General features: G+C 49.5%; 1 protein-coding gene across 2 annotated transcripts in view; it reads left to right on the top strand.

Annotated features, from left to right (window-relative positions):
• The first annotated feature begins 2286 nt into the window (after positions 1-2286).
• Positions 2287-19073, top strand: part of LOC306823876 (sodium bicarbonate cotransporter 3-like) — a 38291-nt gene continuing 21504 nt past the window's right edge. The window contains exons 1-14 of one of the 2 annotated variants that reach the window (XM_079343766.1): positions 2287-2482; positions 10584-10642; positions 12707-12788; positions 12958-13098; positions 13677-13815; positions 14217-14377; positions 14469-14657; positions 15668-15777; positions 16646-16803; positions 16936-17023; positions 17105-17251; positions 17481-17584; positions 17661-17835; positions 18506-18639. In XM_079343766.1, the coding sequence (XP_079199892.1) occupies positions 10586-10642; positions 12707-12788; positions 12958-13098; positions 13677-13815; positions 14217-14377; positions 14469-14657; positions 15668-15777; positions 16646-16803; positions 16936-17023; positions 17105-17251; positions 17481-17584; positions 17661-17835; positions 18506-18639 (1685 nt within the window). In that variant the 5' untranslated portion in view covers positions 2287-2482; positions 10584-10585. The remainder of the gene's footprint in view (positions 2483-10583; positions 10643-12706; positions 12789-12957; positions 13099-13676; positions 13816-14216; positions 14378-14468; positions 14658-15667; positions 15778-16645; positions 16804-16935; positions 17024-17104; positions 17252-17480; positions 17585-17660; positions 17836-18505; positions 18640-19073) is intronic. The other variant, XM_079343767.1, reaches the window with a different exon arrangement.

Raw genomic sequence — 19073 nt, forward strand, 5'->3', positions numbered from 1 at the left:
ATGTCCTATTGTTTACGGTGAGAAGGCAGACTCAGAGGGCAGAACAAACACCTAGCTGTGGGAGTGTCACCCACCTGGGGGAGGGGCTACTGCCCTTTGTGATGTCATGAAGGGAACATCTCCAAACGGCCTGTTTGAGCAGGCAGAAGATGGAGAGGATGGACTTTTCTCATCATTGGGGGGTTTGTAGACTAGAAACATGTTAGAGGAACATGGAGGAGAGGATTTTTATGTGATGTTGAAGAATATTAATAATAAGAGATAAAATGGATAAATCAGAACAAAATAAAGACAAAGAAACGTAATAAATGGACATAAAGAGAGGAAGTATATTAAAATGTTCACTGTCACTTTTACTGCTGATTATTGTCATGTCAGAATTAAATTAATAAATAACGAAATTATTACTTGTTGATAAAAATAAAAATTATTATATAAAAAACTTTTATTTTCTATATATATTTTTTTCTTTCACATTTTTCACAATAATGTGCAAAGAATTAAAGCATTTTGTAATCTGTGAGTCCTTAGCATGGCGAAGTCACATCCCCTTAAAGGAGCAGTCTGTCACTCTGTCCCCCTGGTGTTTAAAATGGGTACTGCAGTTAGACGTTACAGAGAGCTGTCTTGACAACGTTTTTATTTTATTCTGACGCGGTACAGAAGTTTAAATAATGGAAAAACATCTAATGACACAATAATCAGCGTCTGAGACTTCGGTTTTTGTTGCCGGGGCATAAAAAAGTTGTCGATGCGGTTTTGATTTTTATTGTTATTGAGACAAACACTGAGGACTGAGCCGTGTATGATGTTTTGTAACACGCAGCAGGTCAAAGGGTTGTCTGAAATGTTCATTAGAAAGCTGCGGGGTCTCGTCTCCAGCACACAGTTTTAATCTGCTCCCTTATTAAAAGCACAGCGCTGGGAGGAGTCTCTAACTTCAGCTCTGTCAGCAGGTGTGGGACTGGGACTGGGACTGGGACTGGGACTGACCCAGTAAAGACAGGTGGTCCCTGTGATGTCACATTTAACAAAAATCTAAATTCATCATTTCATGGATTACTTTCCTGTGACATTTGTTATCCGTCTTATGTGTTCTTTATTTCTGCTGAACAACTTTAAGTTAAAGACTTGAGAGGGTCCTGAGTCCCTGAGCCGCTGCTTTGTGGGAACAACAATGACTTGAGTGTAATGAAATAATCTGTCAGGATTACAGCGGCCTACAGGAGACGAGGGAGGGAAAGTCTAAATCAACACCAAGCTGCTAATCGCAGATAAGCAGTTCAAAAGGTCATTTTACTGTGAAGTTTGAGGCAAAGCTGCTTTCATTGTGGCTCCAGTGAAATAATGAAGTCTGATTTGAACTATTATACTTTGGTTTCCATCGACAGTTGAGAAGTCGCTCAGTGTTTCCCACGGTAGGTGGGCATGTGGTACATTCAAGGCCCGTCTAGCAGAATGGGAAAAATGATTTTCCTGTTTTCAAATCCTGACTTCAAAAGAAAAATTCAAAATCAGTTTTCTTTGATTTTCTTTCAAGTTGCCTCGTCTTTGTCGGTCTCACTTCTTGCTTTCCCTTGTTCCTCATAAAGCTTTTCTGAAGGTTTGTAATGTTTTTATTAAAGAGACAAAACCAGACTAACTGAGACCAAGACAAACCTGAGACCAGAGACCTACGAGACTGAGACCAAGTCCATAAATATCTCTAAAAATCTTTCTGTTTTTAACTCAAAGCTTCATCCAAAACCAACTTGACTCTCTTAAAATGCACTTTCAGAGAAAAAGTCAGGAGAAAAAAGCAGAAAATTGAATTTTGGTAAATTCGACTTTAATTCCTAAAATTCTGCCTTGTTTGTGTCAAGAATAAAGTTAAAAAATATATCATTTATAGAATAAATTGGGGGGAAAAAGACAAAAGATCGGGAAAAAGTAAAAAAATAAAAATAAAAAAACCTTTTAAAAAAAAAAAAATTTAGACTTTTATGTCTGACATTTTTACTTTTGCGGAAAAAACCTTCTCTTCATACTTTATTTATCATGTTTGGCCCTCATCCTCTTCCGTAGAATAAAGACAAATAGAATCGGGGAATAAAACCAGTTATTATGGTTTTAATTTTTAAATAATTATGTCTGAAAAAAAATGTGACAACCACCTTGGTGCCTGGATCGATGGTTACCGACAAAGCCCCGCCCATTAGTCCTACCGACGCGGTGATTGGTGGAGTGAAAAACTCCCAAGCACTCCAAAGGACGACTGAGCTGTCAATCAGAAAAGGAGGCGGGCTCTGCAGCTGGAGTTAATATATTCCAGTGGAGTTGAAAGAAGTGGGGGGAAGTTGAGAGAAGAAAGGGAAGCCGGCGCTTTGCTAACTCGGGTGAATCATCACCTCCCCGAGGAGAGAAGGAGGAAGAGGAGTTCTCACGACGCTTTGGGAAGATGGAGGAAGAGAACAGCGAGCAGATGAGACCCCTCCTCACATCTGTAAGTTATCACTTCCATCTCCAGTGTAGCTGTTAGCCGGCGGAGGCTAGCGGCTGCTCCGCGGGACACAGACCGGGGGAACCGGAGACTCTGGGTTCAGATGGTGTGTGTGTACCGTGTGGGTTCAAGTCTCTGTTTGGGAACGGATCACTTTTTAAACTCATCTGGAAACCCAGTGATTTTGTTCTGATGGGACCACGCGCGTGCCAGGAAGTGAAGAAACAACGCGAGCGTACTCCATTTAGAAAACGTGTTAATTTGTGTTCTTCTTACTTTTGCCCCATCTGTAGTGCCCCTGTAATAAAATAAAAAGCAGAATCAGACATAACGGTTATTAAATCAGTATTCGGCGTTAATTACATCTATTCAGAAGTTGTTTTTATTAGTGTTTTTCAGCTTTATTGGTTGGTTTTGCCTCCCGTCCCGCCGCTCTCCTCCGCTGAAACACGCGCTCCGGGACGCTGGCGTTTATTTGTTTGACCACTTGTCAAAGTTAAATCACGAGTCTTATTTTGACTTGAATATGGATTAAACTATGCCGAACTCGAGATCAACCTATAGTTGAACACAAGAAGTGATCTAAGTTGTTGTAAACGGAGCACAAGTGTGCCTGGGAGTACATGTCATGTAAATGTGTGATTTATCTAATGGAGTTCGGTGCCGGTTTGGCAGTCTGACTTGTGTCTCTACTGAAGTGTTTTAAAGACTTGTGTTTCAGCTGATCTGCTCTTTAATGTCACCTCTTTGAAGTGCCCCAGAGATGGGCAGCCCATCTCCGGTGTGAGCACGTGCTGATGAGTGTGTGTTGTGACGGGAGGAAGTGCATCATCATCATCATCATCATCTTTGAATGGCAGCATTGTGCAGCCCTGATTGGCTGCAGCTCCATTAGGTCCAGTCCGGAGTGTCCTGATGAAATGATGCTGACGGACTTTATCATCAGGTTCAGGTGTAATGCTGCTGTTGCCATGGAGACGGGGACTCATCAGGGTGTTGTGTTTTTTTTTTAAGTAGGTGAAGTCTATGGGGGTGCCGGTGTGCAGTGGTCAGTGTGTGCGGGTTTGAATCCACACGTGTCTCTGACTTTATTCACCGTCCGTCTTTAAAGGTGTGTGTGTGTGTGTGTGTGTGTGTGTGTGTGTGTGTGTGTGTGCAGCTGATCCTCTTGGTACAGTATGTGGAACACACACACCTCTTATAGGTGAAGCTGATTGAACCTGCAGCCGACTGGTCGCCTTGGAAACAGCTGAGTTTAATGAAACTGCAACAGAAGAAGAGATTTAGAGCAGCTTTGACATGTTAAACTGTGTGTGTGTGTGTGTGTGTGTGTGTGTGTGTGTGGCTTCCTGTCTGTAGGCGCTCCATGGAAACGGAGGTGAAGCTTTTCACTCGCGCTCGGCTGTGAACAATGAGAGCGTGTGAAGCCGTGCAGCAGAGCGTCTGAGCGGCTCACACGCTGCAGGTTATTGTTTGGCCGTCGACGGAGGCGGAAGTGTCGACTCTCTGAAGGTTTCAGCTCAACGATGAAACAACATTTATTGGATCCTTTGATCCGGGGCGGCAGCGTGAGGTCAAAGATGGCCGCTGCAGGGAGCTGTCACCCTGCTCGCTCTCACTGAAGACCACACTCATTGTTTTCCTTCTCTGCAAAGAATGAAAATCACAAATGTACCTGTCGTCTACGTGAGGTGGCGTGAGGTCATGTGAGGTCACGTGAGGTGGCGTGAGGTCACGTGAGGTCACGTGAGGTGGCGTGAGGTCACGTGAGGTGGCGTGAGGTCACGTGAGGTGGCGTGAGGTCACGTGAGGTCACGTGAGGTGGCGTTCCTCTGCCCAGCACGCTGACCTCAGTAACGTCCCGTAGAGTGACGGGTCATTTATTTGATATCTTGTCGTGCGAGCATGAAGAGATGAAATACATTTTATTGGTCTCTATGTGATGTGTGTTTGACCCCGCCCCCTTCAGAGTTTGATTGACAGGCGGCCTCTGCAGGGACAGAAGCAAACATGGAGACTGAAGCGTTAAACTCCAGTCTCAGTGACGGGGCGTTCAGGTCGGTGTCGGCGAGTCGTCCCGAGTGACTCGGGTTGACGTCAGCAGACTCGTCCTCAGGTGGGCCGTTAGAGTGCTTCAGGGCGGAGTCCCGGTCTGCAGGGAGACCCGGTCTGCAGGGAGACCCGGTCTGCAGGGAGACCCGGTCTGCAGGGAGACCCGGTCTGCAGGGAGACCCTGTCTGCAGGGAGACCCTGTCTGCAGGTAGACCCGGTCTGCAGGTAGACCCGGTCTGCAGGTAGACCTGGTCCGCAGGGAGACCCGGGGAGGAAGACTCCAGGATGTTAGCGTGTTTCTCTTCTGATCTATCAGCAGCTTCTCTCCAGGACGGGTTAGTCACACACACACACACACACACACACATTAAAGGGACAGGTTAGTCACACACACACACACACACACACACACACACACACACACACACACACACACACATTAAAGGGACGGGTTAGTCACACACACACACACACACACACACACACACACACACACACACATTAAAGGGACAGGTTAGTCACACACACACACACATTAAAGGGACGGGTTAATCACACACACACACACACACACACACACACACATTAAAGGGACAGGTTAGTCACACACACACACACACACACACACACACATTAAAGGGGACCTATCACAAGTGTTTGTGAAGGTTTGTTTATGTAACTTCAGTCAGCTGACCCACATCATGTGACACGACTCCGTCCTGTCTGCGAGTCTGACAGGAACGCTCTGTTTCAAATGTGCGCTCCTTGTGATGTCACAGTGGGATTCTCCCCTCCCCTCAGTGTGACCTTTGGTTGACCCCTCGCCAGTGATTTAGGCAGAAATGGGAAAACAGGGGGTGCAAATGTTTTCCAGTGTCACTCGCGGCGTGGCGGAGCGGAGGTCACGTGCTCCCTAACACACTGGTTTAGTCTAACTGGTGCATTCTGTTCAATAAGATGCAGTGTTACACATGTTAGTTTTCCAAAGCTTCATAATGTTGAGTTACTGTTCAGCCTGTCTGACACACACCTTCATCATCTGACTGTCACTCACCTGGTTCATGTTGTCTAACCCCTTTGTTGGCCCGCTACTGATTGGTTGACAGAATGGTCACTTCCTGTGTTAGGTGGTGGGCGTGTTTAAAGCATTGATTGTTTCCGTGTGTATTTGTCCTCGCCGCACACAGCCTTCTCTGAAACAAAGCTTGATTGAGTTCTTGTAATAAAGAGTCACATGACAGTGACAGAGGAGATGACCTGCTGGATGTCTTCTTCGTTGGTTTTGTTTGTGTAGCGTTTTTCTCCTTTGTTGAATTTATTAGTTAGCGGTTAGCTGTTAGCTGCTATCATATGACGCTATTTACACAGCGGCTATCGTCATCTGGCTGACACGGCGTCTACCAAACAGGACACGGGTGGCTGTAGAAACGTAAACAGGATCAGGTTTAAGTTTTTCAGTACCGGTATTCAGCAAACATATTCTTTGGCAGTATTAGCATGTAGCCTAATCAGATATTTAGCGCTCCGTATAGAAACCCGTGTAGTAAACGCGTCTATTAAATGTAGATATTTGCACGGCCGAGGTCAAACCGTGCTATCAAGGCCGACAAGCGCACACATTCACAGTGATGATGTCATTCATACCTGCGGCCTGTTGAACTGAACACTTCCTGGTCAGGTGTGTGTGTACAGGTGGCACATTTAGATACCTGTGTGTGTGTGTGTGTGTGTGTGTGTGTGTGTGTGTGTAAAAACAGAGAAATGCAAATGTGTGCAGGTGAGATAAAGAGGAGAAGCACGGAGGACAGTTTGATGTCACGTCCAGGTCAGAGCAGGACGCACGCAGCTCCATGTCTCCACTCTAAGGAGCACCTAGTGTTTAAAGTGGGTACTGCAGTCTAAACTTTAAACAGTCCAGAGAACTGTCCCTCCTCCTGTGTGGACGCTCACACAGGTTCCACACGCCTGTGTGTGTGTTTGTGTGTGTGTGTGTGTGTGTGTGTGTGTGAATATGAGCTCAAACACTGATAGAAAGTGATTTCCTACATTACCCAGAATGCCTTTCAGCAGCTCTAACACAGTGGGTCTGCTTTTTATGAGATTCTTTCTGTCTTGGCTGTTGGCGTGTTTTTCCATAAAGGAAGGAGCGGCGTGCTCTCCTGCTACATCTGATCCACATTAAACACACTGTACGCTCTTTATTCTGCCAGAGGAGGGTCACACACACACACACACACACACACACACACACACACACACACACACACACACACACACACACACACACACACACACACACACACTTTATTTATTCTAAGTTTGATCATCCATTCGAACCCGGGGAGAAAAGTTCACGTTCGACAGGTCAGGAGCCTTTCAAGTTAAAAACACGCCGCCTGAAGGTTTGACATCTGCCTCCAGCAGAGGGCGCTCTCACTGTAACTCCACCACGGCGTGCAGTCTTAACCTCAGTAACTGAAGACGGTAATGCGACGGCGCCGCAGACGGCCGCACGCTGCAGCTCCGTCCTCCGGGTCCCGACGCCGTACATCTGCCTGATCAGGCGTGTATCTGACCACCGGCTCCACTGCGCCGTGTCTCCGCCGCGTCTCACTGACTGAGGCGCTCCGTTCTGACGGTTCACAGCGATGACCTCATGTTGTGTTTGTCCGGTTGGATACCGCGCTGCAGGTTGGTGTCGTGTGGTCAGCTGTCCGTTGGCGCCTCTCCTCGCCGCACTGGGAGGAGCGGGCGCTCGTCTCTGGTGGAAACTCGGGGTCAGCTGTCTTCGGTCTGTAGATGAACGGGAGAGTCTGTCGTCTTCAAACAGGCGGATGTGGACCCAGCATGCACTGCTTCCTGTTTCCCTCCTCTGATGAATGGCGTGATTGTCCTCAGGGTTAATGATCCGCAGCTTTCATCTCACGTGAAGCGTGTTGGTGAAGATCTGACGCACTCGAAGACGAGCCTGAAACCTGCATGCTGATAAAGAAGTGATGGCTGTGCCTTCATTATCGTTGCCTTGACAACCACCTCTGCTTCCTCTGGAAGTGTTCGTTGTTTCAGGTCCGTCTTTCACTTCCAGGTTTGTCTCGTGTCCATCAGACTGAACTGAACCATGACTTATGGACTGATACCAGAGAGAATCACTCCCATGATTCCCCGCCAGTTTTAATGTAGAGCGGGGCGACATCACCTCAAATCAATATCAGAGTTAATTAAACATTTACGATAAATATGCTCGCCTATTAAATCTGGGATCTTTATTCTAATCACAGTCAATATCTGATCAATGATTTTGTGATTATTAAATAATTCACACACATTTCAGTAGAAAATAAATGACTTGCATTGTTTACGTTTGACTTCTTTGTCTTCAATGGCGTCTTGCCGGAGACAAGATGAGACAGGAAGTAGTCTCTGACGTGTTCTGATGAGACGGGAAGTAGTGTCTGACGTGTTCTGATGAGACGGGAAGTAGTGTCTGACGTGTTCTGATGAGACAGGAAGTAGTCTCTGACGTGTTCTGATGAGACGGGAAGTAGTGTCTGACGTGTTCTGATGAGACAGGAAGTAGTCTGTGACGTGTTCTGATGAGACAGGAAGTAGTGTCTGACATGTTCTGATGAGACAGGAAGTAGTGTCTGACATGTTCTGATGAGACAGGAAGTAGTGTCTGACGTGTTCTGATGAGACAGGAAGTAGTGTCTGACGTGTTCTGATGAGACAGGAAGTAGTGTCTGATGTGTTCTGATGAGATAGGAAGTAGTGTCTGATGTGTTCTGATGAGACGGGAAGTAGTGTCTGACGTGTTCTGATGAGACAGGAAGTAGTGTCTGACATGTTCTGATGAGACAGGAAGTAGTGTCTGACATGTTCTGATGAGACAGGAAGTAGTGTCTGACATGTTCTGATGAGACAGGAAGTAGTCTCTGACGTGTTCTGATGAAACGGGAAGTAGTGTCTGACGTGTTCTGATGAGACGGGAAGTGGTCTCTGACGTGTTCTGATGAGACAGGAAGTAGTGTCTGACGTGTTCTGATGAGACAGGAAGCAGTGTCTGACGTGTTCTGATGAGACAGGAAGTAGTGTCTGACGTGTTCTGATGAGACAGGAAGTAGTGTCTGACGTGTTCTGATGAGACAGGAAGTAGTGTCTGACGTGTTCCTGTTGAGACAGGAAGTAGTGTCTGACGTGTTCTGATGAGACAGGAAGCAGTGTCTGACGTGTTCTGATGAGACAGGAAGTAGTGTCTGACGTGTTCTGATGAGACAGGAAGTAGTGTCTGACGTGTTCCTGTTGAGACAGGAAGTAGTGTCTGACGTGTTCTGATGAGACAGGAAGCAGTGTCTGACGTGTTCTGATGAGACAGGAAGCAGTGTCTGACGTGTTCTGATGAGACAGGAAGTAGTGTCTGACGTGTTCTGATGAGACAGGAAGTAGTGTCTGACGTGTTCCTGTTGTCAGCCTGAGTGGAGCTGGCTCCTTGTTTGATGTCGTGTATGTACGCTCTGTGCTCGTGTTGAAGCTTGTTCTGGTTTCTTATTAGAATTCCTGAGCAGAGTGAAACCGGGCTGACGCTACCTGTGAGGCTCACAGGGGGAGGGACCAGGGTCTACAGAGTCCTGCTGCTGCTGCTGTGAAACAAGAACACTTTATTGTTCACAGATGCAAAACACACAAAACCAAAATATCACATGTAGAGAAACGTGAGAGAGGAAAGAAAGACCTGTGTCAGGCTCTTCTGTTGACCTGGACCTGGGACTATTGGACTTCAGATGTAAAGGACTTGACTTGGGACTAGACTTGGACTTGATATTTGACTTCAGACGTAAAGGTCTTGACCTGAGACTTGACTTGAGACTTGACTTCAGACGTAAAGGTCTTGACCTGGGACTAGACTTGGACTTGTGATTTTACTTCAGTCGTAAAGGACTTGACTTGGGACTGGACTTGTACTTGATACTTGACTTCAAACGTAAAGGACTTGACCTGGGACTAGACTTGGACTTGAGACTTGACTTGACTTGTCTTGAAGATGGACTTGTAGACCTGTTGTCTGAGTTGGGTATATAAACTTAGACTTCTTGGTCATGACTTGGGACTTGACGTGAGACTTGAAGGTCTTGGATTGTGAGGCCGTCTTTAGTGTTTTTATTTGGAACCTGATGTTGGTCTTGACGTGCAGACCTGTTGATCTTGACTTGGGACTTTTGAACTTTAGCTGTTGACTTGTTGGTTTTTTAAAGGCTCATCTTTTTAGTCGACTGTCTTGAGTCGTGTCTTGTCTTAGAACTCCTAGTCTTGACTTGGGACTTTAAATAGGACTTGATTGGACGGACTTGGGACTTGGCTTCTGACTTGATGCTGTTGACATGTTGGTATAGTCTTAAAGCCTCACGTGATGGGGTTTGACTTGGGACTTCTTTAGACGGACTTGGGACTTGGCTTCTGACTTGATGCTGTTGACATGTTGGTATAGTCTTAAAGCCTCACGTGATGGGGTTTGACTTGGGACTTCTTTAGACGGACTTGGGACTTGGTCTCTGACTTGATGCTTGGTCTTGCTCGGCAGACATGATGGTTTGGACTTGTGACATGTTTTAGGACTCGTTGGTTTGGAGAGTCATTGTGAAAGTACTTCATGGTCGTCTCACTTCTTTTTTTCTTTTTTTTTCCTGCTTTGTGACTTGTTCTGTGAAGCCCCGCCCCCTTTGTGTGTGTGTGTGTGTTTTCCTGCTGTGTTTGCAGACTTCAGGCTCACTGAAGCAGCTCTCTCTCTCTCTCTCTCCCTCTCTCTCTCTCTCTCTCTCTCTCTCTCTCTCTCTCTGCTATAAATACACAAGTCTTTGCCGAGTGTCTACAGCTGTATTTACATTCTCATGTGGACGACTCGCAGGTCCAGGCGCCGCTGCTGCTCGCACTCGCTTCGTGTCACAGCTGCTGGATCTTCAGAGTGCGAGGAGGTCTCAGCCTGAGGGCTCTCTTTGTTTTCTCTCCTGCCGAGTGTTTCAGACGAGAGCGTGTTTGACTCGTGTTCTGGAACAAGCAGCCATGGGAGACTTTTGGGGAGATATTGCCAGTCTGAGAGTAGCCAGAGCCATGTCACTGGTACGTATCTGCTGTTTGTACATCAGGCGCACACACACTGAGACACACACTGAGACACACACTGAGACACACACTGAGACACACACACTGAGACACACACTGAGACACACACTGAGACACACACTGAGACACACACACTGAGACACACACACTGAGACACACACACATTCTGAGTGTGAACACCACATGACTGAGACCCTGGAGTCTCTTTATTCGTGTTGTTATAGGAGGAACTCAAACTGATATGTTGGCAACTTTCTGATATGATACTGTGATGGTGAAGAGATACAGGAAATGGTGGGAGGAGAGAGTGTGTGTCTGTGTGTGTGTGTGTGGGGGGGGGGGGGGGGGGTGCGATACGCAGCAAAGAGCTGAGGTTGGATTGGAACCCAGCCGCTGCAACAGCAGAACCCGGGTTAGCCTGCTTCGATAGGCTGACCTTTGGACATGAGGCCAACGCACCAACTTTGACCTGACCTATCATTATCATTATTATCATTATCATTATTTTCATTATTATCATTATTATTATTATGATTATTATTATTATGGTCGATGGAATCAAAAAGTACCAACGCTTTAACAAACCTGCAGATCTTCAGTCACATTTTTAATAATTCTGTTGACAACTCTTCTGAAACTTTTTTCACCCAGACAGAGAAAGTGTTGTCTGTAATGTGTGAGGGGGGAGAACATGCAACTTTAGAGAAGTGAACATGAGTCAGTGCAGGGCGTGTCACACTGAAGGTCAGGGGAACAAGAGAGAGAGCTTTACAGACCCATGCAGAGCTGGCTAAACACTGAAGCTACAGTGTCCACCACATGCAGAGCTGGCTAAACACTGAAGCTACAGTGTGCACCACATGCAGAGCTGGCTAAACACTGAAGCTACAGTGTCCACCACATGCAGAGCTGGCTAAACACTGAAGCTACAGTGTCCACCACATGCAGAGCTGGCTAAATACTGAAGCTACAGTGTCCACCACATGCAGAGCTGGCTAAACACTGAAGCTACAGTGTGCACCACATGCGGGAGCTGGCTAAACACTGAAGCTACAGTGTCCACCACATGCAGAGCTGGCTAAACACTGAAGCTACAGTGTCCACCACATGCAGAGCTGGCTAAACACTGAAGCTACAGTGTCTCTACATGCAGAGCTGGCTAAATACTGAAGCTACAGTGTCCACCACATGCAGAGCTGGCTAAACACTGAAGCTACAGTGTCTCTACATGCAGAGCTGGCTAAACACTGAAGCTACAGTGTCCACCACATGTAGAGCTGGCTAAACACTGAAGCTACAGTGTCCACCACATGTAGAGCTGGCTAAACACTGAAGCTACAGTGTCCACCACATGCAGAGCTGGCTAAACACTGAAGCTACAGTGTCCACCACATGCTGAGCTGGCTAAACACTGAAGCTACAGTGTCCACCACATGCAGAGCTGGCTAAACACTGAAGCTACAGTGTCCACCACATGCAGAGCTGTGTGAGAGGAGGGGGCGGAGTCATGGCGGTCTGCGCTTAGTGAGAAGATGCTCAGCTGTCTGGTTTGGGTTCAGCGTCGACCTGCTCCTGCTGAAGGGTCAGGTTCAGTTCTGCCCGGGTCAGAACCTGAAGGAGTGAGGTGGATTGTGGGTAATCTGTTTCTGAAGCGTTCCCACCACGACCGCTGACCACTGTCGAAAAAAGGAAATGAAGCGGAATCAGCAAAGGCCTCATATCTCCACTTCCTGTGTGTGTGTGTGTGTGTGTGTGTGTGTGTGTGTGTGTGTGTGTCAGCAGAGTAACAACCAACCAGCATGAAGCATCACTTCCTGTTTCACACACACAAACATCGCCTCCTGTATGTGTGTGCGTGTACCGTACACACTGAGATCATATTATTTGTTGTTCTGTCCGTCTGCTCCAGCTGGCAGAGCACTTCCTGTTTACATCAACTGTGGGCGGGGCCAGAGAGCGGCAGCTGCAACGTTGTAACAGGAGAGAGAGAGTTAACGTGGTCGAGTGGACGAGCTTCCTGTCCAATCAGAAGCCTTCTAACGAGTTCTGTTTGTTCTGCAGGGCAACGATGAGGAGGCCGTGCTGGACCAGGGGAAGACCAGCTCCACCCTCCACACCAACTTTGAGACGGAGGAACTGGAGAGTGAGTGTGTTCACATGACCTTCATCATTTTCATCGAAGGTCGTTTGTTCAAAGAGAAAAACCATCGTATGATGTTTGATTCAGTTTGTCATCAAAACACCGAGAAGCGTTTCACATGTCGAGAAACCCGGATTCTAACTATCGTCTTTACGCCTTCGCTTCCCTCCAGGTCACAGAGCCGTGTACGTGGGCGTTCACGTCCCTCTGGGTCGAGAGAGTCGGAGGCGCCACCGTCACCGAGGACACCGACATCACCGGAAACGGAGGGACCGCACGGACCGGGAGGACGGACGAGAGTCGCCCACATACGGTTTGTCTGACAGAGCAGTGTATCTTCAGTGTTCGGACTGAACGCAGCGCTGAGTGGTTAGCGCCCTCACAGCGAGGAGGTTGCTGGTTTGAATCCCCGTCTGACAGGAGAGTCTCCGTGTGGAGTCTGCGTGGCGTGGGTTCTCTCCGGAGAGCGAGCGAGGACTTAATCCCTCTCACATGAGGCGCTCCCATCACCTCCATCCTCAGAACGACCTTTAGTCTCGTTTTCACAGAGAGAACAAACACAGAAGCTTTTTTATTTACATTTGTTTTCTCTTAAGTGCAGAATCAACAGGTTTATTTTTAAATAACATTTTGAATAAAAAATTGTAAAAAAAATAAATAAAAAAAATCCTAAAATAAATATGACGCCGCCCAACCAAAAGAATGTCAAATATTCTAAAGAGTTGAGTTTGCTAACGTGTCAGGAGACCTCAAAGACAGCCACACACACACACACACACACACACACACACACACACACACACACACACACACACACACACACACACACACACACACACACACAAAGAGGTTGTGATGTGACGGCGGAGCGTGTGGTCGTGTCCCCTGCAGACACGCCGTCTCAGAGAGTCCAGTTCATCCTGGGGACGGAGGACGGAGACGAGGAGCACGTCCCCCACGACCTCTTCACCGAGCTGGACGAGCTCGCCTTCCGAGACGGAGACTTCCAGGAGTGGAGGGAGACGGCCAGGTGACCACGCCCTCTTTATGACCTTGACTCTGATTTGTTGAGGATCGAACGCCACGCTGTGTTTCTCTCTCCTCTGTTTGTTCAGGACTCAAACTGATCCCAGCAGGAAGAAGAAACCATGCTTTTATTTTGAAACTCCTCGTCCTGCTGAGCGAACCAAAGAGATCTTTATTATGAAATAATTGTGTGTGTGTGTGTGTGTGTGTGTGTGTGTGTGTGTGTGTGTGTGTGTGTGTGTGTGTGTGTGTGTGTGTGTGTGTGTGTGTGTGTGTGTGTGTGTGTGTGTGTGTGTGTGTGTGTGTGTGTGTGTGTGTGTGTGTGTGTGTGTGTGTGTGTGTGTGTGTGTGTGTGTGTGTGTGTGTGTGTGTGTGTGTGTGTGTGTGTGTGTCTCTCTCTCTCAGGTGGCTGAAGTTCGAGGAGGACGTGGAGGACGGCGGCGAGCGGTGGAGTAAACCGTACGTGGCCACGCTGTCCCTGCACAGCCTGTTCGAGCTGCGCTCGTGCATCCTGAACGGCACCGTGCTGCTCGACATGCGAGCCAACACCATCGACGAGATCGCAGGTCCACACGCTCGCCGTTTGCACGCTCACACTTCGCCGTTTCTGTCGGCGCTCTCCTGTTAAAGTCCAGGCTCCGCCTCTCGTCCCTGCAGACATGGTGATCGACAGCATGCTGGTGTCGGGTCAGCTGGAGGAGGACGGGCGAGAGAAGGTGAGGGAGGCCATGTTGAGGCGCCATCACCATCAGAACGAGAAGAAGCTGAGCAACCGGATCCCGCTGGTCCGCTCCTTCGCCGACATCGGCAAGAAGCACTCGGACCCTCATCTGCTGGAACGCAACGGTGAGTCACGCACGCTAACTTCTGCACCATGCACACACACACACACACACACACACACACACACACACACACACACACACACACACACACACACACACGTGACGTGGTCACATGACCCTCTGCTCCTCGGTGCTGCCTTCAGGTGCAGCTCAAACACGCTCACGACCTACGACCTGCACGCCGTCTGCTTCCACACACGCAGGCGGCTAACGCCCGCGGTTAGCTTGAGTTAGCGTGCGTTAGCTTGCAGTGTAGCTACAAGCTATAATCGTACATGCTGCATCCTGCAGGGGGGCGGGGCTTCTGGAGGAGGAGGGGCCACGTTTGAATGTTTACACAAATATTAACGGACAAAGCGGTTTAATGAGCAGCTCACAGCGAGTGACGAGTCGGCGTTTTAACATCCTGCTGATGTGACCATGGAGACAGGAAGTGCTCTGATAACACGCGTGTGTGTGTGTGTGCGCTCAGACACGACATGGGATCGGTGCGTGATGTCTCCTCATCGTGCAGGCGAGTTCCTATTCTCAGGATGGTTAAACGATCACCGATCCGTAACGTGAGCGTTTGAATGTGCTGAAGGTGGCGAGTTTAAAGGTCTAAAGAGCGAGCCAACAGGAAGGAGTCAGAGAGCGTGACGGCTAACGGGGCAGAGCGGCGTGCTGACGATGCCGAGCGGCGTGCTGACGATGCTGCTTCCTTCATTAGAGTGTAACGTACAGATGAGTTTGTTGTCTTTGGGTCGGGAACAGGAAGGTTGCTAGTTGAAGTCTGGAGGTCGGTCCGGTGCCAGGTCACTGAACCCCTCAGACTCTTCTCTCCTCGGGGAGAGACGGCGTGACATCAACCCGGTGAAGGTTTCTTTCACGCCGTGACGCTTCAGATGTGACGTGACCGTACGAGACGCATCACTGAGTCTCTGTGGTCGTTAGCAGCTCGGGTAGCCCCGCCCCTAACTCCTCCCCTCTCTCCTCCTGTTCCCGCTGTAACTTCACTTCCTGTCTCTGCAGGTCTGCTGGCGTCCCCGCACTCGGCTCCTGGAAACCTGGACAACAACAAGAGCAGCGAGAGTCGTCTGAACGGAGGCAGCCGAGAGAACAGCACGGTGGACTTCAGCAAGGTGAGCGCCGCTCAGCGTCTGCAGCGTGGAGACACAACCACTGTGGGGGGGGGGGCTGCAGACGCTGAGCATCAAGGAGTCAGGAAGGAGGCGGAGCTACAGGCGGCACTGAGCACGCCTCAGAAACACACACACACACACATCCGACTCCAGGTTTGAACGTGTCTCTGGATGAGACTCGCATGGACAGAGTGAGGCTGTTAAACAGGGGTTCAGTGCCTTGCTCAAGGGCACCTTGGCAGTACTCAGGAAGTGCCCTGGCACCTCTTCAGCCACCAGACCAACTTCCATATATCCGCAGCAGGACTCGAACCAGCACCCCACCAGTCCCCAACCCAAGTCCCTACAGGTCTTTTTATTCTTGCCTGCGGCCCCCTGCTGGTGAGAGCTGCTCACTGCAGCCTCTGATGTCGAGTCAGCTCACAGGAAGATCAAAGAGAAAGTAGAAATGTGTTGTAGTCATGTGACGTTGACGGGAGCCAATCAGACGGCGTGTTTGTGTTTGTGTTGTTTTCAGCAGGACTGCCACTGTGTTTGTTTGATGCCGGCGGCCGGCAGAAAGCCCGCTGTAAGTCTGTTCACCTGTCAATCACCGGCCGTCGACCAATCAGAGAGCTCTCTCTGTGCTGTGGTTGTTGTCGGTGCTGCATGTCGTCGTGGTCGTTCAGTGACATCATGTCGTCGTGGTCGTTCAGTGACATCATGTCGTCGTGGTCGTTCAGTGACATCAGCTGTGTTTGATCTGTCCTCATCAACATCGGTCAACTTCCTGAGAAATGACCCTCTGCTGCCCCCTGCAGGCATCCCTGTGCAGCTATAAAGTGTGTGTGTGTGTGTGTGTGTGTGTGTGTGTGTGTGTGTGTGTCAGGTGGACATGAACTTCATGAAGAAGATTCCTCACGGTGCCGAGGCCTCCAACGTGCTGGTGGGTGAAGTCGACTTCCTGAACCGACCAATCATCGCCTTCGTTCGTCTCTCCCCCGCCATGCTGCTGACCGGCCTCACGGAGGTCCCCGTGCCCACCAGGTGAAACACACACACACACACACACACACACACACACACACACACACACACACACACAGGGTGCAGACGTTCTTCTCGGCGTGACGCTGGACGTTGTCGATGACTCATCGGCGTGTCTCGCTGTGCGTTCAGGTTTCTCTTCCTGCTGCTCGGCCCGTTTGGAAAAGGTCCTCAGTACCACGAGATCGGACGCTCCATGGCCACTCTGATGACCGACGAGGTGAGAATCAGACCGATTCCAAAGGTTTGGAATTAAAGGTGCGTTGATCACAGACTTCTTCCCTCTCTCACTCTCTCTCAGATTTTCCACGATGTCGCATACAAGGCGAAGGATCGGAACGACCTGCTGTCAGGGATCGATGAGTTCCTGGATCAGGTCACTGTGCTCCCTCCAGGCGAGTGGGACCCCACGATCCGCATCGAACCCCCGAAGAGTGTCCCGTCTCAGGTGAGAGAAGATCTCTGATGTGCATCCTGTCAGAGGAGAAGATCTCTGATGTGCATCCTGTCAGAGGAGAAGATCTCTGACGTGCATCCTGTCAGAGGAGAAGATCTCTGACGTGCATCCTGTCAGAGGAGAAGATCTCTGATGTGCATCCTGTCAGAGGAGAAGATCTCTGACACGTCTGTGTTCTCTCAGTCCTGAGATCTTCTCTGTCTTGGTCCTCTTTCTGCAGGAGAAGAGGAAGATGGCGTCCACCCCCAATGGCTCCACCCACGGCTGTGACACGATAAAGGAGGCGGAGCATCAGACGGGGCCGGAGCTGCAGAGAACAGGAAGGTCAGTGTGCACCGTGTTGTTTGATCTGTGTGATGGAGAGCTTCCTCCGGAGTGAGACGTCGTCTTCTTCTGTCAGGATCTTTGGCGGTCTGGTGAACGACGTTCGGAGGAAAACGCCGTTCCTCTGGAGCGACGTCAAAGACGCCTTCAGCCTGCAGTGTTTGGCGTCCGTCCTCTTCCTGTACTGCGCCTGCATGTCGCCCGTCATCACGTTCGGCGGTCTGCTGGGCGAAGCCACCAAAGGAAACATAGTAAGAACCAGGATGGAGCGCTTTCCTCTTAAAGGGACAGTGCAACATTCACCCGCACTCGCATCTCACACCGCTTACTGTTGCTAGGTTACCAACGTTGTCTCATGGCACTCCTTTACAGAAGACTCAATAAGCTCTCTCTGTCTCTGTCTCTCGCCCCTCTCTCTCTCTCTCTCTCTCTCTCTCTCTCGCCCCCCTCTCTCTCTCTCTCTCGCCCCCCTCTCTCTCTCTCTCTCGCCCCCCTCTCTCTCTCGCCCCCCTCTCTCTCTCTCTCGCCCCCCTCTCTCTCTCTCTCTCTCTCTCGCCCCCCTCTCTCTCTCTCGCCCCTCTCTCTCTCTCTCGCCCCCCCTCTCTCTCTCTCGCCCCTCTCTCTCTCTCTCTCGCCCCTCTCTCTCTCTCTCTCGCCCCCCCTCTCTGTCTCTCTCTCTCTCTCGCCCTTCTCTCTCTCTCTCGCCCCCCTCTCTCTCTCTGTCTCTCTCTCTCTCGCCCCTCTCTCTCTCTCTCGCCCCCCCTCTCTCTCTCTCGCCCCTCTGTCTCTCTCTCTCTCTCTCTCTCTCTCTCGCCCCTCTCTCTCTCTGTCTCTCTCTCTCTCTCTCTCGCCCCTCTCTCTCTCTCTCTCGCCCCTCTCTCTCTCTCTCTCTCTCTCTCTCTCTCTCTCTCTCTCTCTCAGAGTGCCATAGAGTCCCTGTTCGGGGCGTCTCTGACGGGCGTGGCCTACTCCTTATTCGCCGGTCAGCCTCTCACCATCCTGGGCAGCACAGGTCCGGTTCTGGTCTTTGAGAAGATCCTCTTCCAGTTCTGCAGGTCAGTCAGACTCCGCCGCCCCCCCCCCCCCCGGCCTCCTCTTGTCTGTGAGGACTCTGTGTTGGGAGCTCATTACCCATAATTCCTAGCAGCACCTGATTCAGTGTGTTCAGAGTAAACAGTCCAGGACTGTCTGAAGCGTCAGAGTGTGGCGCCCCCTGCAGGACACGCCCATCAGGAGTGAACGCTGTGTGAGACTAAGAGGCGAACAGGACCGATGATCTCAGATTATTTCTGCGTCTGAGGATCAGCTCTGTGATTGGCTGCGGACAGATTTGGTTTGTTACCTCAGAGCTGCGAGAGGTTTTCATTGTCTGGGATTAAAAACAAAAAGCTTTGTGTGATTGTTTTGTAACATTTCATCAAATCAGTGTTATTCAACCTGCTCCACTTCCCTCTGGATTATCTCATACTCCGGTTTGTTCCACATTTAT

The sequence above is a fragment of the Symphodus melops genome, assembly GCF_947650265.1.
Source record: "Symphodus melops genome assembly, chromosome: 5".
NCBI lineage: Eukaryota > Metazoa > Chordata > Actinopteri > Labriformes > Labridae > Symphodus > Symphodus melops.